The 17,927-nt window shown below is 41.3% G+C and overlaps 1 protein-coding gene across 6 annotated transcripts in view; it reads right to left on the bottom strand.

The window, feature by feature from the left end:
- Positions 1-17,927, bottom strand: part of LOC141803899 (receptor-type tyrosine-protein phosphatase mu) — a 251,406-nt gene that overhangs the window by 71,219 nt on the left and 162,260 nt on the right. For 4 of the 6 annotated variants that reach the window (XM_074687966.1, XM_074687965.1, XM_074687967.1 and 1 more), the window contains exons 13-16: positions 16,124-16,160; positions 13,515-13,589; positions 10,659-10,794; positions 9,478-9,507 (exon numbers count right to left, since the gene is read on the bottom strand). In XM_074687966.1, the coding sequence (XP_074544067.1) occupies positions 9,478-9,507; positions 10,659-10,794; positions 13,515-13,589; positions 16,124-16,160 (278 nt within the window). The remainder of the gene's footprint in view (positions 1-9,477; positions 9,508-10,658; positions 10,795-13,514; positions 13,590-16,123; positions 16,161-17,927) is intronic. The other 2 variants (XM_074687970.1, XM_074687971.1) reach the window with 1 other exon arrangement.

Raw genomic sequence — 17,927 nt, 5'->3', positions numbered from 1 at the left:
GACAAACGAGGCTGCACGGACGCTTGTGCCAAAATGAGGAAAGCACCAGCAATACTCGGATGTTTGCAAGGCACCGTGGGTGTTAGATGAAGATTAATTGGCACGCTATTCTCTCCTCATTTGTAAGGAGGGAGAATTTAATGATAGATGACTGAATCACAGGGTCTGATGTGCAGACTGAGATCGTGCAAGGAAGGGTACAGTAGAGTGTTTTTGCATGTTGATGAAATAGATCATTAGGGGCTCGGGCTTCGAAGAGCCGCGTCTTTTTTTCAACTTCATCGTCCAGACAAAATTTTGATTTGCTACTACTCCTAGGATTTTGAGAAAACCCCCACAAATTATACATCAAAATGTGCCGATTGCCCGGGATCAGTGTACTATGACTTTTTTTCTCATTTACCGAAATTTTGACCGAGTTATTCGCAAAAAACGGCGAAAAATGTCTCAAAAGGAATAAATGGGAATCTTGAGCCCTTCCCCCCTGAAAAATTCCACTAACTTTGAGATGCTAAAACTTCAGCATACTTCCACTTAGAGACTCAATTTTTGCTTTAAAATATTCACTGATCGTTCAGCTATTCACACATGACCTAACTTTTACATATCTCTCACAGTTTTTGAGATTTCACGGTTCAAGCATCATAAACTTTTGAGATTTTGCCCTAAAATCTCAGCTCCTAGAGTGCGAAACCTTTTTACATGTTCTCATAAACTGATTGGGGTCTTGGGCTTTGCAAAGAGCAACTCTACCCCATGTTTATTTGATGGTATTTGCCAAAAGCTCGTACCACGTTTATAATATACATGACATATTGTTTTAGAGCTAGAAAAGTATACACATAAAAGTGTCCGTGGAAATTGTCTAGTTTATCATATTCCTGGATAGTTCGCTGCACCGGGAGCGATTGCAAAAAAATGCACGGGACTCGTTGCTGCAGGGGAAGCTGGATGATAAAAGAGGATCAGTGAATGTGCATATGTGGAGGATGACACAGGCAGATGGCAGAGGTGTTTGTAGAAGTAAAGATGGAGCAAACACTGGAGGTGACTATATTAGGCAACTCTCATTAGAGGTATCTTCTGCAGTTCGGCACATGACAGGCTCGGCATATCTGGGATCACAGCGAGCAGAGCGGCTCCGAACTCCACGAATTCAGCGACAACAACAAAAAAAATAAGCGCACAAGCTTGCATAGTTTGTATGTGTGTGCACGCGTCTGTTCTGTGGGAGGTGACGCTGCAGCAACTTCTAAGACGAGAGCTTCAAAACCTTTGAGCTCAGCAGCTCAGCAGCTCAGCATGGCGGGCCTCATTTCAGCGCCGGAGCAGCCTAAACCTTGTGACATTGGGACAAAGACAGCTTCATTAGAGGATGCACACACATGCCCGGCGCACGGGTGTGTGACTGACATGCAGCTGAGAGGAGCAACAGAAGCGTCTTTGATTAACCCAGTGGGGGCATTTCTGTAGTTGTTTGCAGTGTGTCTCATTTCAGACACCTTTAGCACATCCTACCATGTCCATCCAGCGCGCATCTATTTTATTTTTCTCTCTGTTTGCTGAGAAATAACAGAAATGCAGACGCTATTCAGAGATGAACAATAGCGTTTACCTGCTTGCTTGATTGCTTTATCGATCCTGTAAACCATTTCTCGCAAAATAAAGAGCGTCCTCATCTTCAAGCGTGATCATTTGTGTTTAAATGTAAGAATACAGATTGCAAAGAAACACAAAAAGCATCTTGCAATCTGGGGTTTTGAATAAAAGACCTTGAATGTTCATTATTGTGCATAAAAATGATGTTACGTTTCGACAGCCTGGGTCTTTTAAATCAAGCACTTTATTATAAAACAAGACAGAAGTTCTCCTCACTTTCTCCTCTGCACGTCACTGTCAAAAGACTAAACTTCTGTGTTTACATGACTTCTCCCAGAACTCAAACAGCACGCTCCGTTTCCTGACACCGCATCCTACATGTACTTTAGCGATCGACCGTGTTCGGTGTCAAACTGTGACGGACAGATGGTTTCGTCTACGACACATCATTTAAAACTGCTCCCGTTAAAACTCCATCGCTCCGTCGCCCTGCTCTTCCTCCTTTCTCCCCTTCCTCATCAACATTCAGAGCTTGTGGGTGCAAAAAAAAAAAAAAAAATCTGCAAGGCTTGTACCAATTAATGTGATTCTCGCTGCATGTTGGGCTTGTAAGGTTTAATGAAGGTGTTTGCCCTGAGCACATTGTGTTATACATGCTACGTTTAGCAGGCCGCCTGATCCTGAACGGGTTACAGAAGCGCTGATAATGAAGAGGAAGATGATTAGTGGAACTTTTCTGTGTTTGAGGAAGATTTTAAAGTAAATAACCAACAGTTTCCACACTAACGTCTGTTTCTCTCCTCCATCAACACTGTCACAGTTTGATAAATACCATATGTTAGTCTTTCACTGGGCCAGTCGCTGTTTACATTCATCATGTTTATCTTTTACTCTATGTGACCACCTGCCAGATGGGAATAAAACACGGCCGTCCATACTGAATATTTTTGGTCAGTTTTTCTTGCATATTAAAATTCAGTCTGAGGAGTTAAAGAAAAAGTAAGAAGCTCCCGTCTCATTCTCAGTCTGAGCTTTTCTGATTTCTGTAGAATATTGATTCTGACTACCAATCATGCAGAAACCAAACATTTTGATGCTTGCAACAGTTTTGATTTGATGTTTAAAGCTCACTAGCTCGTCTGGATGAGTGGTAAACGGCGCTTCTGTGGCTGAATCAGGCAGACTTGCAGCCTCCAAGTGGCTCCAACCTGACCAACGCACATGTCCAGGATTCCTGATAGAGGAGCCGCAGTGTGGAGGCTGCATTGTGGTGTGGTGGTTTGCCCTGTTGCTTTTCAATAACAGGGTTTCTGGTTTGATTTCCAGGCTTGGCAGGAGCCTTTATGTGTGGACTTTGCATGTTCTCCCGTGCATGTGTGGGTTCTCTCCTGCATCCTCAAGCAGTCTAGAAACATGTACATGTAGTTGATCGGTCACTCTGGATTGCCAGTAGGTGTGAGTGTGTGCACGTGTCTGCATGAAGACCTGCTCAGGGTTTACCACGCCTTGTGCTCAGTGACAGCTTGGATAGGATTAAACTCCCCAGAAACATTTGAAAATTAAAATTCTGTTGAGTCAGATTTTTATGCTGATTAAAACTAAAATTGTCATGCTGATTCCAAAATTGAGGTCAGTTTTTTCTAGCATGTCAAGTTTTTTCTCCACAAAAACAAAATTCCACTGGCTGGCTGTAGTAAGACCATACACTGTATAAAACATGGACGTAGTCTCCCTAACGTAACCCAGAAAATGAAGCAGATCGGCAATGGCAGCCATATTGGTAGTGGCAAGGGCTTCGCGTACAGCCACAGGGCGCCTGTCGGTCACGTGACCCTGAGCTGTGCCTCTAATCGGGTGAGCTTGCGATCTTAATATCCTCTGAACGGCCGAGTTAGAAAAAAATCCCCCTCATACAGCGTGCACTGATAGTAAAATTACCGTCTCAGACAGGAGACGCTTTTTGAACCAGGCTGTAAATAGAGAGTATCAAACAGCCTAGGGATGGGTACCTTTCACATATGAAACAATACGGTACCGATGCCTGGTACCTGGCAATTGGAACAGGTACTTAATGGTATCAATTTTCTGTACATTTCTGTGTTTATGTGATAGCAAATATCAATTTGTTCAATAATAAAATATATATTTTTTTCAATTTCACATATTTAGTCTTCAGTATATAAACTTGCAATGCTGTGTTTATGTCCAGCATGGAAAATAACCTACTCTCCCACTCCCTCACAGTCACAAGGATGCATTTAGGTACCTAAACATGGTACTTTTTGATTTTTACATGAATCAGTACTTGGTACTTTTGACAGAATTCGGTCGGTACCTTTGAAAGTACCTTATTCAGTACCCATCCTTGCCAGCCTCAAGCGGACATTCAAGAAACAGCTAATTTTAGCACTTCCACATTGTCTCATATTCTTAGACCGAAGGTTGCCACTTAAGTAAGACTAGGGATGGGTACCAAATCAGGTACTTTTATGGGTACTGACCAATTCTATCTGTAGTACCAGGTACTGATTCATTTAAAATCAAACAGCACCATGTTTAGGTACCTAAATGCATCCTTGTAACTGTGAGGGAGTGGAAGCATAGTCGATTTTCCATGCTGGACATGAACGCAACATTTCAAGGTTTAATATTGAAGAATAAATATGTTGAATTGAAAAACTTTTAGATTTTACAAGCAAACAAATTAATATCTATCACCACATTAGCCCACACAAGAGTACCAAAAATTGTTTCAAGCTTGCCAGCTGATTATGAATGGACTCATCTACAGCTACGTGGCAGCTTGTTTGTGCAGTCACAGTTAAGACAGTGCGGCCAGAGGTGTTCAGCTTCCAATAGGTCAGTACGATCAATACCTGCTTACAGAAAGCTAGCATAGCAGGAATGAAGAGGATTTGTGCTGCTTTTCTCTTAACCTTGTAACCATGAGCGTACCGTTGTAAGTTCTTTTTTGTTTTATGCTGTTTTTTAGTTTTCAGAGCTTGTATCTATTCCATCCATTAGATTTTTATAAAACAAGCACATATCTGTTAATTTTTCATATTTTCAATATTTTTGAAACGCGATGTCCTTCTTTTAACGATGAAACAGGCGCTGTAATCCTGCCCGTAATTAGCGCCCGTAATGGTGGGTTTACGTCCATTAAATTTAACGCTCTTTTGGGTTGTTAACCTGGCTCACGCGTACCGCTAATCGATTCTTTTTTTTTAGCACAGTCCATTTTTCTTGCTAATGGCTGTTCATGCATACCGGCTCAGGTCTTCAAATCTGTGATTAAATAACCTGATCCAAGCTGATAGGAATATTCAATTTAAGCATATGACAGGTGTGATATTGATTTAAAATATACAAACAGCAAATGGAGAAACCGAAACAAGATGCTGCTAGTTGCTAAAAAGGTGACTTTATCCAATAATATATTGCAATAGTGGCATCAGAAGATATCAGCTCATGAAAAACGCAGTACCTCTCACTTTAAGGATAACTCTTCTTGTCCTGTTATAGGATTTCTTTCTTATTTTTGGCCAGGATAAAAAATAAAAAGTGTTGCTTATATTGAAGACCAACACTTCTGACCATGTCTAAGGTTTGAGGAGCCTGCCAGGAGTCAAAAAGTGACACACCTGCTGCTTGATGAATCCACCAAACTCTCTGGGGAAAAAAGAACCAATCACCACCCTTTGCCCTCTGCCAATTGATCTGCTTCATGTCCCCAGCAGCAGCAGGCACAGCGGCCAGCGAGGCCACCTGATTAAAGAAGAGCCATATATTTGATCACACATGTAACTGCATGTGTAATGAGCGCGCTGACTGATGTGGGGCTGCACGTGAGCCCCCGCAGTCACCTCTGGCAGCGGACCTAAAGTGCATATTTTGGCGACTGCAGGATGTTCTCCTGCTTTCTAAGACTTTGATGAATGCATGAGAGCATTAATGGGGTTCATCAATCATAGAGGTGTTGTAATCTTAGAGCTGGCGAGCAGGCTGTCATCAAAAGTGCAGATGAGCACCTCAGTGAGCAGGAGAGCGTCTCCAGAATGCAGTTCTTAATAAACTCGACAAGATGAACGTGGAGTATGTGCAAGATATTAGCATACACCCAGAACTGGGCTTATCTCATGTTTGTGGGGATAAAAGGATTAATGGCTCTCTGGGTCTTAAAGAAAACTCCAACTAGGAGATCATGGACTCATAGGCTCACAGACATCACCCATTGGTTTCCGAAAAGAGGAAGTAACAGTGGACGAATGCTCAATCTGACCTCCAACTCAGCCTTAAAGCAGGTGAAAAGTTGAAGCTGAGATTGGCCCTGAGCCGTGTCCAGGTCTATACTTTCTTCCTGGTTTGACTTCACTCATTTTCTTGGTTTGTTGTTATTGTAAAGCTATTTTAAAACAGTTTGTTTCACTTTGAAAATCAACAGATTTCTTTAATTTGGTGTGAGCCCATAACTTCACTCCATCTGCTCTGTGCAAATTGATGCATCCTTGCATCTGGAGAAGTCATGGGAGTCTTAAGTATCTGGTCTGGGGGGCTCTAACCTGCTGGATCTGAGAAGCAGCTGGAACAAGACACATTGACTTGAATGGGGATGTCTCAGATCCAATGTTGTGGAGGTAAACCGGAGAGGCAACGGTGGTGTATTTTGGCCTTTGTCCCTAAATATGCAAATCCAGGCATAACTCTGTTGTATATATTCTGAAGACTTTAGCTTTTTCTTTCTTCTAGGTTATTTTTGGGGGCTTTGGATACCTAGCCCACTAGGCCATCCACATCAACAGACTTTAATTTTTTCAAAGGTGCCATTTATTTTTGGTGAGCTATAAAAAAAAAAAAATGTTGCTTTGGAACCAAGAAGTAACCTCTGGTCTAAGAATATAAGACAATGCTGAAGTGCTAAAATCTGTAGTTTCTTGAATGTCCCCTTGAGGCTGGCTCCGGAAGTACAGGAAGTCACAAACACACCAAGTCAAAAAAAAAGCTGGTTATAAAGCAGAAATTAACCTATTAACGTCACTTGGTAGATCAGAGGATATTAATATCCTGAACTCACCCAATCAGAGGCACAGCTTAGATCACTGGCGGTCGCCCTATACTTCTACTAGTAGCCATTGCCACTTCCAATATGGCAGCGACAGCCGATCTGCTTCAAAAGTCTGTTTCAGAAACAGACAGTTGGCTTCAAAGAGACTACGTCCATTAGTAAACAGTTTATGATTAAAACAGATGCTAGAGGGGATTTCTTTGCCTTTGGTGCCAGTAGGAACAAAATCATTGTAAATTTTTGCATCTCTGCACTGGCAGGCTCAAGCTGCAAATGAGGGTCATCCTGGTTAGCTTTAACACTGGAAAAAAATTAAATCTTATCGAGTGATTTTGTCTTATTTTCAGTAGGAAATGTCTTTTTAGACTTAATATGAGACACATTTACCTGACCAGTCCAGAAAATTGTTTTATTTTAAGTTATTTATAGTCAAAAATGAGATCTGAATTGCTTGTAACTAACCCTAACCTTGCATTAAGACATTATTTTCGTTTTAAGCAAGAGCATTACCAGATTTTTTTTTACTCGTTACAAGCAATTCGGACCTCATTTTTGTCCTAATTGACTTGAAACAAGACATTTTTGGAGACTGTTCAGTTAAACGTGGCTCATATCCAGTTAACAAGACAATTTTACTTGTAAAACAAAACACTTGGTAAGATTTAAAAAACATTTTTAGCAGTGCATGGTCCAGTCATCTGTCTTTTTTCCCTTTCAGGGTTGCTAACCGCTTGAGCTATTCCCAGGGCACCTAGTTGGGGTACCCCTGAACAGATCACCAGCCAGTCACAGGGCTAACACGTAGGAGTAGACAACCCTACATGCGTGCTACAAACTTTCGGGCAATTTAGAGTCTGTGTTTTTGGACTGTGGAAGGAAGCAGAAGAAAGCTAAAGTCTGCATGGAAAGAACATGCTAGCTCCACGCTGAAAGGCTCTTTCCATGCATAGGAACCTTTTTACTGTGAGGAGCTAATGCTAACTAGCAACTTCTGCCACACATAAGAAAAGACACAGACATGCCTATTTAGCTTTTGTTAAATAAGGCACAACACCAGTAACAGCTCCTCAGCCGAGTCCGACTGGTTAACACCTGGTAAATTTAGCCCTGAGTGAACTCTCACTGATGCTCTCCAGGAAAATGTGACAGAGTGAAAATCATATGTAATTCATTCTGTGTTTCTCCTGCAGACAAAATAATGAGCTCCAAACATTCACAACAAACAGCATCAGACGAGGAAAAGAGAAAAAAAAACAAAAAACCTCAGGTTGTATTTATTCCAATGTTTCATCAGCGTGTCGCTAGCTGTTAGCATTTTCCTGCTGTCGTGGTGCATTTCCCAAAGGGGATCATTAATCCCGCGCTCTGTCTCACCTGTATTTTATATTGTTAGCTTTATAGAGGAGTCAAAACATTCACATGCAGGTATTTCTCTTTTAGAAACGTGAGTGTCAGAAGCGACTTCCTTAAACCTCTAAATTGGCTGTCAATCAACAGAGACATGCCTCTAAATGTAGTTTCCTGTTAGCATGAATGCTAAGATAAATACTTTAAAGAATGAGGACAAACGACAACAAATTGGCTTAAGCATCTGCTGTTTCTGTGCGACATGCTTCTCTTTTTGTAAGAATCCGTGTTGGCATGTCACACTTGAAAGCACAAAAACCACAAAGTGATATTTTGATTGTTTCCCTCTTTCCTCGCTCGGCTCGGCCAGCGTGCGCGCTCAGCTTTTATGCCACCGCTCCTCCGAGTCACCCGGGCTCTTCCTGATCTAATATGAGTGACACGCAGAGTGGTATTATCTCCAGGTGTATTCTGAGATGTTCTTTGATGTGCGGCAGCCTCCATTCTGTCCTCTGATCACAGCCATCTCAAGACAGATTAGTCGGCATCCGTCACAAAGACCTTACAGCGTGAGAGCCTGTGAGCTGCAGCGCTGCAGAATAAGCTCCTTTACCATTCAGAGGTGTGATTTCAAATCATCTCTTCTATTAAGAGCGACTAAAGCGGGCGCTGCGGCTATTGTTTCATGATGTTGGAGACAGCTAAATAGAAAGGAGGCTGTTCTGTGATCACGTCAGCTTAAGACACAACTCCAACATCACCAGGGGGAATCAACATCGGGATGGACGTGCAGGAGAATCATGCTCGGGAAGAAAAGGGAGGAGGTGGATTTAGAAAAACAGGGAGGATGATTTAGGTGGAGAAAACCCCGAGATGATCACATGCACATGGAGCCGGATGAGCAGCGTGAGCTCATGCTTGAGTTTTAGCGTAAATATGTCAAGTGCTGCATTTGAGTGTGGAAATCATTGAGAGTGCAGAGATGCACTTCAAAAAAAAAAAGAAAGAAAGAAGCTAACTTTGACAAGTCAACAGAGATGAAATCATCGGAGGCAAATGAAAAATTCACACTCAGTAAAAATGCAGCAGCAGCTCCTGCATTGATTTTTCGCTGCGGATGGGTTTGGCAGGCGTACAATCATTAAGGCATTTTAAGTTCATCATTCGATAAACAAACTCCTTTAAAGTCGAGCAGGAATTCTGTCTGTAGGAACATCTTGGCGTCAGGTTTGAGCTGTGTGTGTGCGTGTGTTTGTGTGTGTGTTTTTCATCAGAAGCCGTGCCAATGTGACATACAGTGCGATGTGCTCGTCGCTGCGGCGTCCCCCGCTCCTCCCGGCAGAGATTACAGTTGGGCCTCTGTAATAGCTCTGGGCGCGAGGAGGATGACATGGCTGTTTGCATGCATGGGACACAGCGTGTGGGTGAGAAGCATGGCACTAACATTACACAAAGTGGTTACTTACAGGTAGTAAGTGTAGGAGTGATAGGTTCTTCTGCCGATTGGGGTGGTGGTAGGATTTAAGCAGTGGAGGAGGGGGAGGGGATGGAATGAAAAGGAAAGAAAAAGTAAAAATATATTAATGTTTGAAAAAATGAAACAAAATCAGATATGGTGGCATACGTGGAGGTAAACTAGTGAACATGAGGGCAAAGGTGATCGCTTGGAGTCATGTCATGCTTTGCGAAGAGGCACCTCAGTTTGGTAAATTAAAGTACAGTTCAGTCGCAGCTTTAATTTAATTTAACTGGAGTATGACACGTGACGGAGAACTTTTCCTCGTATGAAGTATAAAACTGATCATATCTGACCTCCGAGGTGCAAACTTAATGAGTCGTCTGGATGTCTAAACACAACTCTCATCCCCGGCTGCTAACAGCAAATTACACAAAACTCAACCAATGAAGTCATCTCCATCTCCGGTTTGATTAAGGCTAATTGAAAACAATTCCATTACTGCGAGCTGATTTTTCACACCCACCCACTGATCCTGTGCTATAACAGACACGGATGAGGAAAATGAATTTCTTATTAGTGTCAGAAATAAAGATGGAACACAAGTATACCTTCCCGCTCCGTTTACGGCGCTGACCTTTACTTTTTAATTCAAAGCAAGCTGACAGTTAAGTACACAAAGTTTCACTGAGGAACTATTTTCTACCTGATGAGAGGAGCTTCTGCTGCAGAGGACTCTGACATTGTTGTATCTGAAGTGGACAAAGTGAGGGGGGGTATTTGCCGAGCTTTCGCCCTCCTGATTGGTCGGATATGTACTGAGGATTTCTTTCCAGCATGGGGTCCAGAGCTAATGTAAACTTCGCCTTCAGCTACTCGACCATGGCTTGTTTTTTCCTTTTGAACCTTTCATCTTTTTTTCTTTCTTATCTCCTCCCCGCTTCACCACCAACCTCCTATTCCCATTCCAGTGTCACTGAAGCGCTGCGCATTAGTGCAAAAGGATTAATTTTTCATGGCAGACTGTATCTCATGGCTGTAAACAGTCTTAATGGGGCGTATCAACATAATCAAATTAATTATTTAATCTGACGCTGACAACGCTACCATGTGAGGGAGAAACGTACAGAATCGGTCAAAACAGGAAGTACTAACCAAGTCTTATTTCAGCGAGTAAGAAGGAAAGCTTACCTTTTCTTCATGAGGAGCACCACTCCGAGGAAGATGATGACGAAGAGGAGGATGCCGGCGATGACGCCTGCGATCTTGACGGTGTGGTCGGTTTGTTTCTCGGGCTCCACAGCGTCCGGTTTGTGAGTGGCTGCTCCTGGAAAACATCAAAATACATCACGATGAAAAAGAGAAAATTTCAATTCACCCTGCAAAGGTTGAAAAATGAAATAACTGCCAGAAAATTCTTGAAAAAAAAAACAAACTTGTGTTTCAATAGGGCATCCTAACAAATTTTAAAAATATGTGTTAATTTGTACAGTAGGGTTTAAAGTAGTGGTATGACTTGATTACCCCAGTTAATTATTTAGAGGTTTGTTATTTATTCATCTAAATTAATCACTTTTTAATCACATATCAGTATTTGACACAAGATGCAACATGGATTTTTGCACATGCCTAAATAAATGTGTAGACATAAAAACAAGTAAAAATTAACAAAATCATGTTTATTTCATTATTCTATACTTTTTAAATGTAGATTGCAGTTTACCAAACATTACTGCATTTCATCTGCATCAGGCGATGTTCTCTCAACCATTAAATTTAAGTTATTAGAAAAATATTCCAATCCATTAATCTTGTGGTTTCTATACATTTTTCTTTTGGCATATTTGGGCTTCCGTAGTCGTGAACTCCTTAACTGTTTTTTTTTTCTTTTTTCTTAAGTACAGACACCAAAAAATAAAATGAAAAGTTTCCTTATCTTGCAAACAATCTTTTTTAATTAATTAAAAACTGAGTTCCCTTTACAAATTTGCTTGAGGCCTTTTAGGGCTTCCATATTCAACACATCATTAACACTATTTTTTTCTTTCTACAAACTCAAACAAACTCAAAATTCAATAAAACAATAAAGTAAATAAATAAATAAATAAATAAATAAATAAATAAAAATGGCACAAACAATTTATCTCTAGCCAGAAGCATTAACATTTTTGCTCTGGACCTTTTAGGGCTTCCATACTCGGCACACCCTTAACTCTGTTTTTTTTTCTTTCAAAAAACTCAAAATTCAATAAAACATTAAAGTAAAAAAAAAAGAAGAAAAAAAAAAGAAAGAAAAGAAAATAGATAATGATTGGCACAATTTATTTATCGTAAGCCAGTGGCATCAAATTTTTTGCTCTGGACCTTTTAGGGCTTCCATACTCATCACAGATTTTAGAGTCAACTTTTTTGCCAATCTAAAATTACAGAAAAAAAAAATGTGTACTTGAGTTTCTGCTGTTTAGTTTTAGTAAAAATCAATGAACAAAAGAGAATTTTAAGGAAGGTAACCATGGCAACTTTCAACTCAGTCATCATGATACAGCAGTTTGTGTAGAGGAACAGTTTGAGTTAATTACAACTCTAAATAAATTTTATTAAGTCATTTTAACTTGTAATTAGTTTAATCAAATAAGTTCTTGTTATTTATTTGTTTTTACTGAATTTGCAAACATTTGCTGCTGTATCAAATTTGATACATTTTCAACAGGGTTTAACTAAAAATAAAGGTTTGAAATACACGCATTCATCCTTTAAATATTACTTTAGAAGTTTCAGTCACAGTTTAACAGTTTTCTTTTTAAACTTTTTCAAAATTGGTAAAAACATCATGTCAAAGACTCATGAATCATGTTGATGTTGAAGGGTTAATGAGACAAACTGTGAACCAGAACTAATGACAGCTTTCTCTTCTTCTCCAGGAAAGATTTCCTCCCATTGATTAATCAATCTGTGGCATTTTCTGCACCATAAATATCAGCACACATGAAATAACCCAGCGTGGTGTTTGTTTTGAAAGTCTGCCGCTCCACCTTTAGCTCCAACCTCAGTGGACAGCGGCGCTCAGCCGATCAAGCTGCACCGAGGGAGATAAGTGCTCCTCATCTTTTACCCTTGGTTAATCATGTTTGGGGCAAATAGCTGTAGAAAAATGGAGGATGCAGGGCGGGAGAGATAATACCCGGGAAGATAAAAAAGCCTGAAATAACCAAAACATTAAATATCAGCTCGGGAGGAGATAGACACAAAGAGAAAGGAAGTGGGGGGAAAATGGCTCCTTGTTTTAACAGCGTGTGCTCCCTGTGGAAGTGATAAGGAGCACTCGGAGGGAAGCGACGCCTCTGGAATGACAACTGTCCACCTGAACAACACCATTATTCCCTGTCACTGGGGGTAAATTTAGAATGATAAATTGTTATGTCAGACAAATCTGTTAGAGCGTGTTTCCTCCTCTCCTCTCGCTGCTGTTTTCTCCCCCTATCAGAAAGGTAAATATCTCTCCCGCCTGGCTCTGACATATTGTCTTCAGGCCTTATTTACATGCAAGTTTTTAAAGTGGGGCTGTGGAGGATTTCCAGACTGGTGACATATTAACAATCCTGTCTGCACTGATGGAGCTGATTTAGTCCCAATATACTGTTACAGGCTAATCTTACAGAAACGCGTGAGTGGTGCCAGGACGAAACCAAAAGAATTTTAATAGTTAATCCCACATTCTTGAAACTTCAGCGTCTTTTTTTTTGTGTTGTCACAACAGCGGAAAGCAGCTCTTAATCTTCCAGAGATAATGAGAAATATTCATGAAGAGGATTAAGAGCCTCAAAAAATCTCCATTACTGTCACATCAAATGACAATCCCACCTGAAACGGGTCTTTCATGTCCAGAGGAGATGACGGTGGGAGACAGTGTCTGCGAGTCTTTGATTTAATCACGCTGCTTTTTTTGCAAACAGCACAACAATAAACAAAACCACACACTCGTGCAACTTGTTTGTTTTCGTGTTGAGAGGAAGTTTTGGAAGTTGTGCAGAGAGCTTCCAGTCTGACCTGTTAGTTGGTTGTCTCCAGCTGCTGGGGCGATGCGGAGGTACGGGGTTGTGAGCTGAGTCACGAGTATGGCGGCTGAGTAGAGTCAGTGGATCCAGGTTGGCATGCAACAGAAGGATAGAAGGAGAAAGACAGAGACAGAGAGAGGCCACACTGAAGCAGAAAACATCATGCAACACTGAGGCAACCACACATTTCCATTCCAGTCTCAGAGACACAACAACACAACTTCCTCTCCTGAGTTAGCAGCAGCAATCACTCCACACACACGTTAGCGTGAGAGCTTCTCATGAGCCTCTCCAGCTGCTGCTATGATCTGTCTACGTGGAGGCGAAGCTGCGTGCTAACTCAACAGGGCTTACGACAGGGCCGCCCACAGCCCAGAACAGAGTGTGACTAGGACTCCCTCCGGTCTTATCAATTCTGCTCCTGGATCAATGGTGCTTAGACTCCATCACCTTTAATGTGTGGAGCCGGACGTACAGGCAGCATGGCTAAGTACTCGCAGACCTCGGCGGGCACACAGGCGGACTCCAAGTCATGGGAAAACAAACGTCCCTGGTCAATGTATCGACTTAGAGCAGGTGAAGACCAGATCAGGACACACTTACGCTGCAAAATGGTCTTATTTTTAGTATGACTGCTATAATGAGACACGTCCAACCGGCAATTCCTGAAAAAATGTCTTAAGACTTTTTTACTGAAAAATGAGACTTAAGAACTTGCATCAAGTTCAGTTTTTGTAGTGTTTTTCTACGTTTTCTTATCTTCACCCAAAAAATTTGCATGAAATTCATTGTACAACAATTTTTGCTACCACAGTTGAATCCTCTAATTTTGGTGCACGTCACAGAGCTACGATATCTCCTGTAGGAAAGATTTATAATAGTCAAATACACAGCAAAAACTGATATCTGGGCAAGTGTTTGTGTCTTAATTTTTGTTCATGCCTACACTGCAAAAAACAGAAATCTTATCAAGTGTTTTTGTCTCATTTTGAGAAAAAAATGTATTTTTAAGGCTTAATCAGAGCAACATTCACCTGACCAGTTCATAAAAATGTCTTATCTGAAGTCATTTAAATACAAAATTAAGATCTGAATTTCTCATAACAAATAAAAACAAAACAAAAAAACTTCCAAAGTTACTTGTATTAAGACAATATTCTAGTTTCAAGCAAATTTTCGAGCAAATTTTCTTTTTCCATCTGCAGATTTTTTTACTTGTTACAAGAAATTCAGATCTCATTTTTGTCTTTGAATAACTTGAAATAAGACATTTTTCTCAACTGGTGAGTTAAAAGTGGCTGGTATCAAGTATAACAAGACAATTTTGGCTTGAAATGAGAAAAAAACACTCTAAAAGATTTCTGTTTTTTTCGGTGTAGAGTCCAAAAAAAATTAATGTCCTGATTCAAGTTAGTAATACGCAAAGAAATCCTGAAATACTTAAAAAAAGTAAAAAAAAAAAAAAAAAGCCAATGGGGTAGGAAAAAAATATTACTGTGTGTTACTGTGAAATTTAATAATCAGTTTGTTTATCTAAAGCAAACAAAATTGACGTTTTTTTTTAAATTACCTTTTCATTTTCCTTTAAAAATATCACTATGACCTTTTAGGGCTTCCATAGTCAACACATCATCAATGCTGCATTATTATTATTTTTGCTTGACTTAATATGAGCCTAGAGTCCAGAAAAATGTCTTAATTGAAGATATTAAAGACAAATGTGACCCATGAATCGGTTATTAAGAGTAAAAAAATGCAGAATAATGGGGTAAGAACATTGTACTTGTGAAGTTTCTGGAATAAAGACATTTCCTGATTTCAAGAAACGTAAAAATTTAGAGCTTTTAATTCGTGGTAAGTAATTGAGGTATCATTTTTGTCTTTGAAAACTTTTAAATGAGATATTTTTCTGGACTTGTCAGGTGGACATTGCTTATATTTAGTCTTATAAGACTCTTTTTTTCAAAAAATATCATGTATAAACTTGCTTATATTTCAGTTTTTGCAGTGAGCTGATTCCGTGTTTACCTGGTCAAAGCTTTCAGAAACGGCCTCTACTAGCAACGGCTTTGCCACAGGCGAAGGCTACACATAGTGTTGTGTTACTGCCCTCTACTGGTCTGGAGGTCGAGTGCGATTACTTTTATTTTTTTCTTGATACATCACTGCCCTGACGTGGATAATCTACCTGAGACCTCAGCTTGTTGTTCAAAAGCAAACGAACAATGGCCTACAGGAACCATGTAGCTCTCTGGAATGTTTTACCAGGAACTAAAAAAGTTCCTTGCGCTTGAAAAACACCAATTTGCTCAAGATCGCTTTAACTACCCAAAGCCAAAAAGCTTTCCCTTTAATTTTGTAAGCGAATACTTTGTGTTGTATTTCTGTTCTCCTAGTTGTTGCAGAGATAGTGGTGTGGTTGTTTTGCGGTGCTAAAAGTCATTTCTGAATCATCTGCAGCTGCAAACTTCGTAGAAATTGAAGTAAATTAAAAAAGACAAAAAAAATAAACAAAATGCTCGTCTTGATTTTGTTAGTTGAGGAAATCAAACCTAAGAGAAAACAAGACACAAACTGATGATTCACACGATCTGTTCCTACCTTTAGTGGCGACTCGGACACAGTCGATTTTGGTTTCCTGCACAAAAAAAGTAATGAAAGAGGAAAGTGGAAGAGAAGAGACAAGAATTAGACACACACACAAACACTGACACACACTTACAGGGAGCTACAACACCTATCTAGGAACCCATGTTTACAACAAAACAGCTCGGCCAGTTCCTCGCTGTCCCCTATCATCTGTTGAGCTCAATGACTGTGACACAAAACGCAGTTGGGCGAGAGGGCCTACAGCACAGATTAGCGGCGCTGAGCTGCTGATTTGTCAGCCAACAGCGATCTGTCGGCAGCCCGCGGCTCAAGGTGGTCAGCCACTGTGGAGGAAGCAGAGCCCTGTGACAAGCGACACCGACCCAGCATGCCGCGCTCCAAAACGACACGTCAGGGAGCCTTACTGAATATGTAATGGAGTTTCAGCTCCGACAACAGCCTTCCACACACAGGAAAACACACACACACACACACAGTGCTCTCGCTGTTGGCAGAGAAGTTTGTTGTCAACAATGGTCTGCTGAACAGGGACACAGACAGGAACGGGGAGGCGGTGAGTAATACAGCACAAAAGACACGAGTGCTGTGTCCCTGTGTTTGACCTGGACAAGCCGTCCAATGAGAGGAGAGCACATGCAGGAGGATCAGAGAGTAGAGGCCACGAGAAAATACTCATATTCATGTCATACAGGTGTGTGTGTGAGTGTGTATTCATATTAGAGCCGCTTTTAAGCTGTCACATGGGTCTTTTGTTAAACAAAACATTACATTTGGATTTTGATTTCAAAGGAGCGCAGAAAAATCCAGGTATGGATGGCACTCACCTTTTCTAAGTGCTAATTTTGTTTGGGAGGCCCATACAAATCACTCCAACATCATTAGACGTTAATTAAAGCCCGCGCTGCTATCTATTGACAGTGACGGCTTAATGAAAGAGAGTGCTTCTGGCTATTGTGAAGGAAAACATTGAAATGTCAGAAATGTCTTCATCACACGGAGCGCTTTACGCTGCGTCAACAAGGGACGCTTTTATTCTTGTTTGTTGAAGAAAGAGCGCTCACGAGCCGCCCCGGAAAGTTTCAGAGCTCCACTCTGGAGAGCAAACTTACTAATTGGATTCAGCCCTGACGCACGTGTTGTTAAAGACGTGCTGGTGTTTCTCAACGAGGCGCTTCGTGGTGATTCTCATTCAGGACCACGGCGAGTGCAGGCCCTTGAAGTCGCCATCGAGCTGTCTGCAGTGGCTCTGAGGAGGGAAGAGGCCCCCGCCGTGAGGCACTTGATGACAGAGGGTGCGACCTGTACGATCGGTAACCCCGTTGTTGTTGCCTGTCGCCCACGCTTACAGAAGCTGGGACGGCTGCCTCTCTTAAATGCCGCTGATCAAAGGCTCGTCTGGCATTTGGCGTGCGGCTGCATTGGAGAAGGCAGGAGGCAGTAATGGAGGGGGAGAGGATGTCGGGCTCTGCATTCCCTGCCTGACCCCGCTGCAGCCTATTAAGAGCGCAGACTGAGCTGCTGGAGCTCCTGACACATCTATCAGAGGAGCGATGCAATTGTGCTGCTGCGTGCATGTGTCTGCCCCTGTGAGCGCTCGGCGTGTGGAGTCAGGGACGACTGTGCTCAGCCACTTCACTGTCTCTCAGTCAATCAATCTGCCTGTCAGCCTCCTCTCTTCATTAAACCTTACATCATACTTAGCTCCTGTGTGTGTGTCTGCTTTAAAAAGAGAGGAACCTCATGCACAGGAAGTATGTTTATTTCTTGTGTTTAGAAAAAAAAAATAGAAGTTTGG

This window comes from Halichoeres trimaculatus, unplaced genomic scaffold (genome assembly GCF_033239565.1).
Source record: "Halichoeres trimaculatus isolate MK-OKI-2021-1 unplaced genomic scaffold, fHalTri1.1 fHalTri1_scaffold_15, whole genome shotgun sequence".
In the NCBI taxonomy this organism is placed as follows: Eukaryota; Metazoa; Chordata; class Actinopteri; order Labriformes; family Labridae; genus Halichoeres; species Halichoeres trimaculatus.
The sequence above is the reverse complement of the archived record's forward strand: the minus strand, read 5'-3'. Positions and strand labels throughout refer to the sequence as shown.